Source organism: Eptatretus burgeri, chromosome 1, assembly GCF_056783735.1.
Source record: "Eptatretus burgeri isolate ZD-2024b chromosome 1, Ebu_testis_v1, whole genome shotgun sequence".
In the NCBI taxonomy this organism is placed as follows: Eukaryota; Metazoa; Chordata; class Myxini; order Myxiniformes; family Myxinidae; genus Eptatretus; species Eptatretus burgeri.
In genome coordinates, this window is record NC_140961.1 from 81,174,885 (window position 1) to 81,190,098 (window position 15,214).

Here is a 15,214-nt window from a genome sequence, read left to right on the forward strand (position 1 = left end):
GAATCCTTGTATAAATGCCCAAAGGCTGAGTTCCCCGGAGTTGCTGGAGCGTCCATACCAATGTGATGCAGCAAAAGGACCTTGTACTCGTAAGAATTTCTCGGTTGGCCAAATATAAAATGGATTGCAGTACTTGCTGTATTATTTCGATCGATGTATACTAATGAGCGTGTTGGGGGATCTTGTGTGTTTCCGCCATCGTGCGTTGTTCAAATCTCGCGAGAGATACGCTCGTTGTCGCTTACGATCTCAGAAACTTCGGAGGGAAACGTAAAGATTCTGGGAGGCAGCTTGGTGTTATATAAATATTCGTGAAATGAAGACGAGAGAAGAACCTTCACAGTTTAGGCTTTATTCCATTTGATTGAAGCCGTTTCTACGGGCACACCAGGAAATACAAACGCAGTATGGAGTACAAGCAGTAAGGTATACACGCGCAACTAATCACCGCAAAATAAATCAGTATTATATATCAATCAGTGTTCTCACCATTCAATGAGCACCAAGTGAGCCGGCGACATACAACGGCAATGCCCCAGGGACAAAACCCCGCGGCCGAGCCGAACCTCAGCTTTATCTCTTCTGTGCTCGAGCCGGGCTTTTCACCACTTTCAATTCACTTTTCACCTTCAATTCACCACATTTCGTTTGCGGTCACGTGACACGCCTTTAATATATCGATTTATTTCCTTTAATGTTTTTCACTTCGTGTTTTCCATAGTTTCGATGTGTTTACCAGACACAAGTGGTTACGCTTCGGCTGATTATGCTTTCACGCATCATTTCGGGGAATGGGGCGTGGTCTCGGGGAATGGGGCGTGGTCTAAACGTCTGTTTTTACCTCAGCGTTGGCCGCGTTCGATATTTTACAGCGCGCTCTCGAAATCAAGTGGTTCGTATATTCTTGTCACGGACATTTATTGTAGAATTATTATTTTTTTATAATTTCACAATTCGTTGCTTTCATGAAAAGTTTCATTGTTGGCAATTCTATGCGTCTTGAATAATAAAAAAGTCCTTTTATTAAAGGAAGCGTCTTCAGGTATTTAACGTAGTTTTCTCATCAATAACAAGCCTCCTCATGGTCGTGTACCACGCATTCCCTCTGCAGAACGAAGGACACCGTGGGAGCGTTAACGTCCACCAACTCATGTCGGCAGAGACGGGATTCCCAGTTTAACGTCCATCCGAGGGGACGGTAAACACGTTGACGAATCTCCATGCTTGTGAAGCACCCGGATGGGAGTTTAGGCCTGTAGATGGGTTGGGAGGGGGGGGGGTATATGGAATGCTCTCCCAGGTAAAGGTAGTCGTTGCAGAAACGGTCGATATGTTTGAACTGCAATGAGATGGATTGGGGTCTAAATGGGAACATGGATATTGGTCGAGATGCACAGGCATGGGGGTGGTCTGGCCCTCATGGCCTCCTGTGAACGGTTTCCTTGGACTGTATTTCCTTGTGTAGTTAAATAATGTTGTTAATCAATAAGTATCTTGAGGTTTTATAATCATTATATTATGTTGATGAATTATCGGTATCTTTAGGTTATATAATCTAATAATAAAGTGCCATACTATGATACTGCTACGAATCCGGCAGCCATTTGCACACAAACAGACGGCAGTCCCCGCAGTTCAGTTATTTCGATAAGTATGTGTTTATAGTTGGGGCCCGTCCCCTATGTCTAATGGGAATTTCATGTGTGTGCTGCGGGTTTATTTATAGTCAGGTTTTTCTTTTATATCTTTCAATCTTCCTCCACCTCTCCGCACCATCGACTCCATTGCCCACGTGTTTTTGGCTGAAGGCGTGGGCGGAGCGTCCATCGCCTCATATCGAGGCTCCGCTCCGCTCCGAGGAAGGGCATTGAGCGTTTCCTCCAGCCAATGGGCGAAGGATGAGCAGGGCCGAGACGCTCCGGCCAATGGGAGGCCAGAGTGCTGAAAACTACGACAGAGCCTCTTCAGGGGGGGGCGGGCCTCCGAGACGCCCGGACACACCCCCCCGAGACGCCCCATCCAATCAGGAGGCTCATCACATCAGAGCCGACTCCGCCCCAGCCAGATGAAGTGTTCGCCCCGTCCAAAAGAAGAAGAATTGGTACAGGGAGTCATCGTGGCCTTTTTTTGCTGTAGGAAGAGCGTGAGAGCAGTGATCAGGGCCATTGCTTTTGGTCTGGCGTCGTGGCTTGGTCTTGGTCGTGGTTCAAGTGGTCTTGGTCTTGGTGGTTGCCGAGTCGAGTCTCGGCTGTTCGACATCCAAGCTCCTACGGACCATGGGTCCCACACGTGCAGTCGCGGGCCTAACAGCACGAGGCGGCCAGGTACCGACAAGACCCTGGTCCCCAGCTCACCTTTCCCTTCTGAGCTGAGGGGTCGAATAAAGACCCACGGGGTCCACTTCGTGTGTGTATGTATGTGTGTGTGTGTGTGTGTGTGTGCATGTGCGTGTGTGTCACCAATCTGTTAGGTCGAATTGTTTAAGTATTTTATTTTTATTGTGCATTATTTGCATTGCTTATTCGGTCATAACCGTGTCTCTGTGTCTCCCTTCCCGATTATTGCCCCCATTATAAATAAACCCCCAATTGTTAAATGTTCCAGTTCGTTGCCCGTGTTTTCTTCCATTGACCCAGCACGGTTCGTACTTGAGAAATAGTGAGGCCGTCGGTGCCGTAAGTTGTCATTGGGTCCGACGGACTTTGGCAATTCCGCTCGGTTACACCGGACCGAGGTCGCTAGAGCGACCCGGTTCGACAGAGTCCGTTGAGGGTGTGACTTCCCTGGTAATTTGAGGACGTGGGTACTTAGGTATATTGAAATTTGGCTATTAATCCTACCCCACGCCATCAGAGAATTGGCGATCACGGTCCTTAAGTGACCCATGACTTTCGGAGTTGTCTGAGAGTCACGACCTAAATTCCGGGTGTTCCGTGCGAGATGGCTCTACTGCTCCACCTCGTGGTCGCTCCTTGCCACCGACCTCTGGCCCACAACAATACTACTTTATTGCAGGGTTTTACTTGGATTGTTTGTGTTTATGTCCTTTACTTGAAATAGTGTGTGCTCTTACCCTGTTGGTACTCGTCTCGACAACAGAAGATTAACTTTGCTGCCCTTTTGTTCGACAAGTTGATCGCATCTATGACTGGGGCTTTGTTTTGTTCTTTGTTTTGTCAAAATGAGAAGAAAAAAAAAATGCTTTAAATGGGACAGATTCAAGACCCTAAGATCTGAAGGGGATTGAACTTCACGGACCCACTGAAGAAATCAAAATTATCCTCCAAAGTGGAAACAGTGGCACATAAGTTTACCATGGTAGCATCAACAGTCCAAAAATACCTACCTGAGGACAGGATAAAGGTAACTCGAGTGCGAATCGCTTTGCAGTGCATGTCTCCTACTGGTCACAATGAAGAATTAGAAACCCTATAATCCCACCGTGTTTGGGTCAATTCGGCAAGATAAATGGAAAAACAATTTTCATTTACTGATATATTTTGTAGATTATAAACCAATAAAGACAGCTCGGATTATAAACCGGAGAAAATAAATTAGTTGCTTTAACACATGTTCGAGCCGACACCGGAACTCAAATGAAGAAGAAGCTCTCCAAACAACCATGTTTCGTTTGTTTCTAGGCTTTGCCTATTTCATATTAAAAACTAGAAGGCCACTCGGTAGAGCGCATACCTCCGCCACGTAATGCCTCATCCGCGAGAACATATCTGGCCCAATACATTTTTGAAATATCATGCGATACAGTACCATATCGTTTTTGGCCCTATTTCTCAATGGTGAAGAATCACTGAAAAAATTAAATAAATCTCGTATCCAGATCCGGATTGAGATCTTCACCAAAATCGAATCGATTGGTCCTTGCGACACACCCAATCTGTCCACCAAGTTTCATCCAAATCCGTCCACAACTTTTTGAGCTATCCTATACACAGACAGACAAACATACAGAAAGGGGTGAAAAACATAACCTCCTTCACCTTCAGTGGCGGAGGTAGTAACCCAATGTACAATCATGAAGCAAAGGCATGTGTACGGCTTATGTGCATCTACAATACATTGTTGTTATATACCTTGGATGAAGGTATGTATATATTTGTATGTATACACACATGTATGTATGTATATATACACACACATGTGGATATATATATATATATGCCGGTAGGCGACGAGTGATTCGCTAGGATCGAAGCGCTGGATACGATGCTTTTCATTCTGACCGATCCACCGACGAAGATTCATTGCCAAGACGTATTGGTTCACATACAATTGTTCCTCTACCTGGCAAGATTTTTCCTATTGCGTATTTTGCCAACTGGCACTCATAAAAAATGACGGTAAATAGACACCCTATTTTTGAAGGACTACCATTTGAAAAATAATCAGTTTGCTGGTCTGTGCTGTGGAGCCTCGCGTTGCGCGCGCGCGCGCGCGCGCGCGCGCGCGCGCGCGCACACACACACACACACACACACACACACACACACACACACACGGAAAACCTGATAAACTTCTCTCAATGCTCTTGTTTGACCACACTTCCTGAGCCACACAATATTTTTCATAAGCCATGCCCACTTTCCTACGCCACTCCCACTTTAAATAATAAATAATTGGAGGTGGTGTGTGGGTTGTGGAATCGTTTTCGGTAAATAAATAAATAATTGGAGGTGGTGTGTGGGTCGTGGAATTGTTTTTGGTAAATAAATAAATAATTGAAGGAGTTGTGTTGATCGTGGAATCGTTTACGGGAAAGAAATAAATAATTGGAGGTGGTGTGTGGGAAATCGTTTTCGGTAAATAAATAAATAATTGGAGGTGGTGTGTGGATCGTGGAATCGTTTTCAGTAAATAATTGAAGGTGGTGTGTGGATTGTGGAATTGTTTTCGGTAAATAAATCAATAATTGAAGGTGGTGTGTGGATCGTTGAATCGTTTTCGGTAAATAAATAAACATATTATTAGAAATCCACAAAGACAGAAATGCCGGTGATTCCATTTATTTTGGATCCTTTTCACTTTGGTCAATAACGTTTGGATCGAGGAGAGATCGAAGGTGGAACGACAGTGTCGTTCCTTACAAACACTGTAAACACACCTTAAATGACGGCAAATAGACACCCGATTTTTGAAGGACTACCATTTGAAAAATAAAACCTCAATCAAAAATCGGCTCGAGTAAAATTTTCTAAATATCTCGAAATGTTTAATTCCGAAGTCTCGCTTCTCTACATTCAAAACTGAAGGACAAGTATTGAAAATACTGTACGCGGTTTTTCGGCCGCTGCACAGCAACGGGTGGTTGCTAGACAAAGAAATTCAAAAGCGCACATTCCCAGTATATTGTTGCGAATTCGCGCCCGCCGGCGTGCGAACGGCCACGTAACTGGAATCGCGGCACGTCACCCACCGGATGGACAATTCTGTCGTGACCCTCTCGGACCAACGCCGGGAGCTAGTCACAGGTGGGCCTTTCGACCTCACCACAATCGTGCCAATCGGCCACCGCGTAGGATAGGGTTGTTCGCCAAACTCGACCTACCTAAGTACCCACGCGGATGGTAAACCGGGCGATCGTACCTCGCCGCAGGCAGACTGTGGACACGAACCGCTTAAGCGGTCCGTTCCGTGCTACAGTGATAACCGAGCGGTGTTATCGTCGGCCTCGACGGTTCCGATTAATTACCGGGATGTTGCACCCACTACGAACCCCTTACGTGATGCAAGATGGAGGGTCAATAAAAAAGGAAAAGAGACGAAGCAGAGCGGGAACAGTTCAACAAGCAAGTATTTTTATTCACACACAGACAAGCACGTATCCACAGCCATACAGTCAAAATGCACAAAAAACAGTTAAAACAATAGAAGCAAATGCAGAACTACAACCGACTATACACGTACACACAGCAACACTTAAAACAATACTACTTGAGCCAGACTGGCGCCACCCACAGACATTTACACAAAAACCCCAAAGAAAAGAAAGAAAGAAGTCGCGACTTCCCTTTTATGGCTGGTGAGTCCCTCTCCCGCGACCGTCAGCGTGGTCGCGCCTGGCCCCGACCTCTCTCGCGGCCGGCGAACTCTCTCCGGCACTCCCCGTCCGGACGCGCAGGTCCACTTCACTACTCGCGCTCCCGCGTCTCCCGTCCGTGCCTTCGTGACAGGGCCGCTCGCCAAGGCGTGGGCGCAGGACCTCTTCCCGAAGACCAACTCTCCACAAAAACCAACCGAAGACCAACCAGACCACCAGCCAAGACGAAGAGGAAGCGCGCCAGAGGAAGAGGCGACAGAGCGCCCCGCCCGTGTCCGTCTTTTATAGCGCGGGGCTCCGCCCTTCGCCCAGCCCCGTTCTCGGCTCCACCTTCCTTCCAGAGGGTTCCCGAAAAGGGCATTCCCTCACGCTTTCCCTCCACCCCGCCCCGTGCGGGGGCCGGGGGAGTCAGTTTTTGGCTCTGGGCCAGGGAATTATTCCCCCAAAATGAGACCCCTCCTTCACATGACCTCTGACCTTTGACCTGCATCGCCCCTCCTCCACTCCAAAGCGTGGGGAAGTCAAACGGAAGAAACAGGCGGGGAAACCTGCGCATCCTCGCAGTTCCCTCCTTGGCACCTTTGTTTGCCGTTCAGAAGCGGACGTAGTGGTGAAGATGTGGTAGCGTAGATGGTGGCGTTGTTGTTGAGTGGTTGGCGCTGTGGTGGGGATGGCGTGGTTGTTGAGATGCTGTTTGTTTGAAACAAAAGATAGAAAAAGAAAAACTACTAACTCAAAGCGTCGCAGCCCAGATGGATCACATAAATTCCCTCTATACAACGGGTTTGGGCTAACTACACATGTACCAATGAAGATATCTCACCTGAGGGCCCTTTATGGTGTAATGCGAATTTCCACAGCCGTAACAATATATTCCACCTCTTGGCAAAGTTTCATCGAAATCGGTTCGCTGGTTTGTGCTGTGGAGCCTCGCGTTGCAGACACACACACACACACACACACACACACACACACACACACACACACACACACACACACACACACACACACACACACACACACACACACACACACACACACACACACACACACACACACACGGTTCGTACAGGTCCTTAAAACGCATAAAAGTCCAACATTTCTGAGTTGTACAATTTAAGTACTTAAATGTCCTTAAATTTCAGGAAAATGTTCAAAAGTCAATAAAAATCAGATTTTCCTGTTAGGATTTTCCTTCACCCTTTGGTGAAGGGTGTTTCATTTTCCTCGCACTAGTATTCTAAACAAGGACAAATGTGTCCAAGAGCCGCGTCCTAAAGGTGTTGTCTTCACCAGAAGAAGAAGAAGAAGAAAAAACAACAACAACAACAACTTGCGATATTTCGTCATGTGCCTTGACAGAGCCAATAGCGAGAGCCGTCATGGACGATCGTCGTTCATGGACGTCATGGACGATCGTAAAGATACCTCTGCCAGGTGCGATGATTTTACTGATGTAACTGGGTGTAAATAAATAAGAACAGAGTTCAATTTGTTCGACCACTTTATTAGCGTGGAACGACAATAATCAAACAAGTATTGAACAGGTTGAAACACCCACAACATCCCTGGCTCCGGCTCAGGCTGCGCATGCGCACTGGCACAGGGGACCGTCGATATGTAGAAGTACCGTAAAGTACAATGTTCTCTAGTATTCTGCCGCGTGTGTAAATCTGCTGCCGACCAGGGTTATTTTCCATCCATCAGTGCAGCAGAATGGTCTAACTGGCACGCATCGGCAGTGCTTTTGAAGCAACCAGAATCCGATTCCCTCCTTCGACCAGTCCGTGGCGATGCATGTTGGCTTAGTTTTGTCAAATATGCGGACACCGTGTTCGATTTCTTGTACGATCACGTCTTTCGACTCGCGGAATATGTCCTCTCACTCCATGGACCACTGGAAGCGTTCTCCACTTTTCAGGAGCTTCCGGAATGGCTGCATTCGTTCGGCCATACTAAAGGCGTATGCCACCTGGTTGACAAGCCCGAACCACGATCTGACGTCGGTGATGTTACGCGGTTGTGGGAAATCGTGGATTGCTTCCATGTAACGGCTGCACGGTCGCACGTCGGTCATGGTGATGGTGAAGCCCGCGAAGTCCACCATGGGTGCGCTGAAGACACACTTCTCCGGGTTGAGGATGATTCCATTCTGGCCGCATATATCCAGCCATTGGACCGCCTGGAAGTAGCTCCCCTCAATCGTGTCTGACCATATCTACGCACTTGGTCTTGTTACCAATGTCTGCGACGATCTCATCGTATCGTCGTGAGTAACCGTCCCCCGATGCCATATACCCTTGTGGGGCAGATAGGTACCGGTAGCGCCCCCATGGAGTGATGAAGGTCGTCTTGTGGCGGTCGTCCTCGTGTAGGCGGACGCTATGGTAACCGTTCCATGCGTCGAATACTGTCTTGCGCTTCCCGTTAGGTACGCGTCTCGCCTGGTGGAACGGGGATTGGGTGTGGTGGGTCTCGCGGAACGCATGCTTGTTCAAGGCCTGAAAGTCGACGGTGCGTCGCGGCTTGCCATTCTTTTTCGCGCAAATTACCATGCGGTGACACCATGTCACCAGCGTGCCGACGGGTACTTCCTCCAACACGCCGAGCCGAACGTCCTGGTCGAGGCCTGCTTTTACCTCATCTTGCCAATGTATGGCCACGGAGATGGGAGTGTGATGGGCAACCGGTGTCGCGTTCTCACTGAGCATAAGACGTAGTGGCGGGCCGGTCATTCTCGGTAGTGGCTGGTGTGGGCACGTGTTGAATGTGCTCTGAGCATACATCCTGAGTAAATGTGACTGTAGTGCCTCTCTGTTGGCCTCGGTCGCTGGCATGGGGAGTGCGGTCGGCTTGGTCGGCAGCTCCGCGCGTCGTGGGCAGTCGCACAATTCCGAGGTCGTCAGATTCACCTCTCCGAGTGTCGGGAATCTGTCCGAGATCATTCCCAGGTCCATGCAGGCCACGCGGGAGAGGAATATGCGGTCTGAAGAGTCCGTCACGTACGCGATTTGGCGCGTCTCCAATCTCCGAGCGTCGTCACTGTTACCGGCGAATCTGACTACCATGGCTCCGAGGATACGAATTCCTCTGTTGTTTGCGGCCTTCATGGTCATGGATACAGGTATGAGGTCCACGGTACTCAGGCCCATTTGTTGGACGACTTTAATGCCGATCAGGCAGCTCTGGCACCCCGTGTCTGCCATAGCGGGTAGGGTTACCGCGCGGGTGTGTTTCAGGAGGTTAAAACCCAGCGCTTTGTAATCCTCGCGCTTGTTGGTGAGAGTGAGGTTGACGTATGGCTGCGGGTCGGATATGCGTTTCATCCACTTATCGCACATATCATCGTACAGGTGGTGAGCGAGGGGAAGCGCGCGCATTTCGTCCTCTGTGCTGGCCATGGTGACCGTGCATAGCTCGACAAAGGCTGCCGTCTGCTCGTCGTACATCCTGTTGGTCTCCTTGGATGGGGGTCTTGCTGATCGGCCGCCCAGGCACGCCTTGTCGAGGTGACTCTGGCGGCCACACTTCCGGCACTTTTTACCGTATCCGGGGCACTCGGCGTGTCTGGCGCGCCATTGAGGCGTTTTGCCGTGGCCCACCTCGCCGCAGTAGATGCATACTCCTTCGGGCTTGGCCTTCCGTTTTTCCGGCCTGGCTCCTACTCTGGCGCAGACGTCCTGTCGCTTTCCCCGCCGATACGAACTACTGATCACATCCGTGCTCTGAGTGTCAAGCAGGCGCGATGCCGAGCGTTTTCCAGACTCTTTGGCCTCGATATACTCTATCATATCCTTTAATGGCATGTCCTGGTTCTTCTCACCGAGTAAGTCAAGTTGTATTGCTTGGTCCGCGATGCCACGGGCAACCACGTTGCGCAATATCTCTTCCGTGAAGTCGTTGACCTGATCGCACCCCGCCTTGGTGCACTTCATTTCATACTTGCACGTGTCCGCCTGCCCCTTGATGCGGGCGTGGAACGACCGGACGGGCTCCTCGTGTCCCTGCCGCATAGTAGACAGGGCCACTCGAGCTACCATCGTGTTCTCCGTCCGGACGGCGAGCGCCTTCATGGCGGCGAGGACGTCTTCTTCATCGCTGCCCACGAGGCTCCTACCCGCCGCGCGAGTGAGGTCCTTTCTCAGCTCCTCCTCACAGCACTCCAGTAGCTGCGCGACTATGTCGGGTCCGTCAAGCTTAGTACCTGTTTTGTATTCGCCCCAGCGGGTTATGAAGTACGACCAGGCCTCGCCCGTTCCGGCCAGTGCTATGGAGGGACGCTTGAGTTTCTCCATCTTGGCATTCGAGCTCGCCGCCCTAGGGGCGGCGACGTGCACAATGGCGTGTATACTCAACATGGCGGCCACCACTGCCGCCTCTGCGTGTGTAGCCATATAGTCACAACCCTCGATCGGGCACTCTGCTTCCACCGGCGCCATAGGAACAGTTATTCTGGAGTAAACGTTCTATTTTCGGTGATGCACACGTGTGTACAGTGTCCTGGGGGCGAAGATTGGGTACAGAACCCGAGAAATCCAAACTCACTGTCGACGTTCTCGTGGACCATTTTCACCCAGTCGTGTCCTCCTCAGCACCGACGATCCTTACTCTACTGCATCAAGTTGTTTGATTATAAATAAGAACAGAGTTCAATTTGTTCGACCACTTTATTAGCGTGGAACGACAATAATCAAACAAGTATTGAACAGGTTGAAACACCCACAACATCCCTGGCTCCGGCTCAGGCTACGCATGCGCACTGGCACAGGGGACCGTCGATATGTAGAAGTACCGTAAAGTACAATGTTCTCTAGTAAAGACTTCCCATTGAAATTTTTAAGCACAGGTGGGTTGAGAATGGTCCTGTCTGCAGCAGAATTATTATATTGTGCCCTCACCTGAAGTTATTTGTTGAGGCATGTGAAAGCAAGAAGAAGCCGAAACCAACCAGCAACTCTAACAAAACTCTGCATGGTGCAATGAATGATAAGCTATCTGTCGCAAAACTGTCTTTTTTCAGGTCAGTAGCCAGTGCAGTTGAACCATTTTTAGCCTTGTACCAAACAGACAAGCTAATGGGTCCCTTTCTTGTTCATGATATTGAGAGACTTGTCAGAAATTTGTTAGAGAGGTGTGTTAAGCCAGTTACATTACAAAATACTTCTACTGCATATGACTTGTTAAAGCTGGATCTTGAAAAGGAAAGAGTAGAAAACAAAAAGATTGAAGTTTGTTTCAAGACTGAAAGTGAACTGAAGTCCCTCCTGAGAACCAAGGCAATAAGTGAACGCCAGGTGTTTCAGTTCAAAGAAAAATGTAGGCTATTTGTGGTGAAATGTGTCAACAAAATCTTTGAAAGGTCTCCTCTTAAGTATAGTTTAGCCAGAAATATGGTTTCTCTGAATCCCAGGTTGATGGTGACTGATCAAGAACACTCAAAATCCAAATTCAAATGCCTGTTGGAAAATTTGGTGACTCTGAACCGAGTTGATGGTGATAATGTAGATATGTTTGTTGCGAGTTACAAAGAATTACTGCAGGATGTAGTAGGGTGTGAACTGAAGTCTAGGTTAAAGGACTTCAAGGTTGAAGATGACATTGTAGATGTATTACTCTCTGAATGTGTGGGTAAAAACAAGAAGTTTGAGAAGTTGTGGGGGGTAGTTCGTAAAGTGTTGCGAGTTTCCCATGGTCAGGCGTCTGTTGAGAGGGGTTTTTCCCTCAACAGACAGATAGAGAAGGACAACATGGGTGAAGGCATGCTTGTGGCACTGAAGCAGATTATTGATTATTTTGTACTGGTAAGTGGAATGCTCAAAGTTGAAATCACAAAGGAACTGCTATCCTCAGCCTCCAGTTCTCGACATAAATACCATCAATATCTTGAAGAAGAGAAAAGAAAGAAAGGGCAAGAAGCCATCCAAAGAAAACGAAAAGTGGTTGAAGATGAAGTGGATGGTTTGAAAAAGAGAAAGGTTTTGGAAACTGACATAGAAGGTCTGACCACATTGTCAGAAAAATATGCAGACGAGGCTGAGGCAAAAGGTGGCAAAACGAGCCACAGTCTTCTGGTAAAATCAAATGCTCTCGGGCACTCTGCCAAGCAAAAACGGGGGGAACTCAAAGTTCCAGAAAGAGAAATTGAGAAGGCTAAATCCTTGCCTGCTATGTCCTAATTGGATATTACAATGACATGTAGCTAACAAAATGTACTGTTCTGTAGTGTAGAAGCAGTCAGGAGCTGCTGCAACTTTGCAGGTGGCAGTACCTACAATAACATTTTAACATAACAACACATTAACATTGAGAGTGCTGCCATCTGGAAACTTGTGACTGCTCCTGGCTGATTCTACAGTCACTGTGAAGTGAATTTGCCAATTGGCTGTGTGGCGCGTTGTGCCTTGTTGACTGAATAAGCTCCTGCTGTGTTCTGTATGTTCATTATTAAAATAGATATTTTGTAAACTTACTATCTTTGTAAATTTCTAGGTGACTCACCTCAATTTACCCCTGGAATTTCTAGGATGTGCTCCTTAAAAAGGGGTTATTTTAGCCCTTAAAAGTCCTTAAAAAGTCCTTAAAAAAAGACATCTCAAAATAAGTGGGAACCCTGATATATATATGTGTATATGTATATATATATATATGTGTGTATGTGTATATATATATATATGTGTGTATGTATGTATGTATGTATGTATGTATGTATATATATATATATATATATATATATATATATATATATATATATATATATATATATATATGTGTGTATGTATATATATATATATATATATATATATGTGTGTATGTATATATATATATATATATATATATATATGTGTGTATGTATATATATATATATATATATATATATGTGTGTATGTATATATATATATATATATATATATATATGTGTGTATGTATATATATATATATATATATATGTGTGTATGTATATATATATATATATGTGTGTATGTATATATATATATATATGTGTGTATGTATATATATATATATATGTGTGTATGTATGTATGTATGTATGTATATATATATATATATATATATATATATATATATATATATATATATATATATATATATATATTGTTGCGAAGTCGCGTCCGCCGGCGTGCGAACCGCGTGTCGCCAAAAGCGGCCGCCTCGCCCACCGGAACGGACAATTCATTCGTGACCCTCCGGGAACTACCGCCCGGAGCCAGTCACCGGTGGGGGTTTAACCTCACCACAACTCAGTCCGCATTCTACCCGCGCGAAATAGGGTCCGATCGCCGAATGGTCGATTTACCTAAGTACTCGCGCGAGTAGCGTACCGAGGAGTTGTACCACGCCACAGGTCGACTCCAGACACGAACCGCTTAAGCGGCTCGCTCCGTGCTGCAGAGATAACCGAGCGGAGTTATCGTCGACCTCGACGGTTCAGATTATTTCCCGGGCGTTTTAAACCCACTATCAATCCCTTACGTGATGTAAGATGGAGATTCAATAAAAGGAAGGAGATGAAGCAAAGCGGGAAACAGTTCAACAAGCAATGCACATTTATTACGGAAACACGGAAGGCACGTATATTACAGTCAAGACAAAATGCAACAAATAACAGTCAAGACAAAAGCAATACGACCTAATAAAAGGGAAATTATTTATAACACTTATACAGTTCTACTTGTCGGGACTCGGCGTCACATCACTCATTCCAAAAAGCAAAGGAAAGAAAGCCACCCTCACAGGCAAGGAGGCAGACAGGTCCGTGGACCAAAAGTGCGTGGAACCTGGAGGAGTGGCCAGGTCCCCGAGACCGAGAAGGTCTTACCCACGTCCTCGTGACGCGAGGGCGGGCAAGCTGCAATGTCGGCGCCGCTGCGCCCCGACTCCGTGCCCCTGGCGTGGTCGGCGAGCCCTCTCTGGCGTGCTCCGCGCAAGCATTTTGGTTGGCACCACGTTTAGGGTGGGGGAGGAACGGGGCCCCCCGGCACTATCTCAGCGCGGATGGAGGGGGGGAAATTGCTGATGCTCAGGGTCGGGAGAGGAATGGCTGGCTGGCTTGGACCCCGCGACGAGACGAGCGACCCCCACACCGCAACCTCGATGCCGACCGCCGTATTCACTCGACTCGAACCCGAACTCTTCACTCGCCCCGACCAGCCGCCTGCAACTGAACCGCGCAAGTCGCCTTGTGCTCGCGTCTTTATAGGCCGCAGGAGGAGCCTATATGCAAATTTCAGGATCAAAACGCGATTGGAGGCGGGGCCACGCCACCCTCTGTTCAGCCATTGGTGTGGCAAAAAGGGGCGTGAGCCTTTTTTGATCCGAATTCCTCTCGTAAAGAATCCACGTTCATCGGGCTTGGAGGCGGGGCCATACCGCCCGACGCTCGCCCATTGGACGTAGAAAAAGGGGGCATGAAGCCTTCCTGATCCGAATTTCTCCGTGAGAGGAACGCATTCGTACTCGCGGCTCGACGCGTTCGGCATCAATCGCTGAACGGGCCCCGGACAGCACGACGTTTGGTGTTGACTGGTGGTGTGGTCGATGGTTGTAGGAGATAGGCGAAGGTGGTGGGGGGGTTTGCTGTGGTGGTTTGGTGGTTGGCGGGCGTCGTTTGGGAATGGCGGTGAAGCGATGTTTGCGGGATGGAGTTGTGAAGGTAAAGGTAGTGGCTGTTTGCGTTGTTGGCGGCTGAATGGTCCAAAATAACAATAGAGAAAGAAAAATGGCCAACTCAAAGCGTCGCAGCCTGGATGAATCACACATATTCCCTCTATACAACGGGTTTGGGTTAACTACACATGAACTTACCAATATATCTCACCTGAGGACCCTTTATGGTGTAATGCGAATTTCCACAACCGGAAATATATATATATATATATATATATATATATATATATATATATATATATATATATATGTATATATATGTATATATATGTATATGTATATGTATATATATATATATATATATATGTATATGTATATATATGTATATGTATATGTATATATATATATATATATATATATATATGTATATATATATATATATATATATATATATGTATATATATGTATATATATATATATATATATATATATGTATGTATATATATATATATGTATGTATATATATATATATGTA

At 47.0% G+C, this 15,214-nt stretch overlaps 1 protein-coding gene across 1 annotated transcript; it reads left to right on the forward strand.

Annotated features, from left to right (window-relative positions):
- Positions 1–842: 842 nt before the first annotated feature.
- Positions 843–12,662, forward strand: LOC147034835 (uncharacterized). The gene is made up of 2 exons (XM_085890329.1): positions 843–892; positions 1,112–12,662. Exon 2 carries the CDS (start codon positions 11,035–11,037, stop codon positions 12,229–12,231), a length of 1,197 nt encoding a protein of 398 aa, XP_085746455.1. The 5' UTR covers positions 843–892; positions 1,112–11,034; the 3' UTR covers positions 12,232–12,662.
- Positions 12,663–15,214: the final 2,552 nt, after the last annotated feature.

Bases quoted from the DNA above. Each gene is read 5' to 3' on its own strand.
- LOC147034835 (XM_085890329.1), top strand. From the start codon at position 11,035: ATGAATGATAAGCTATCTGTCGCAAAACTGTCTTTTTTCAGGTCAGTA.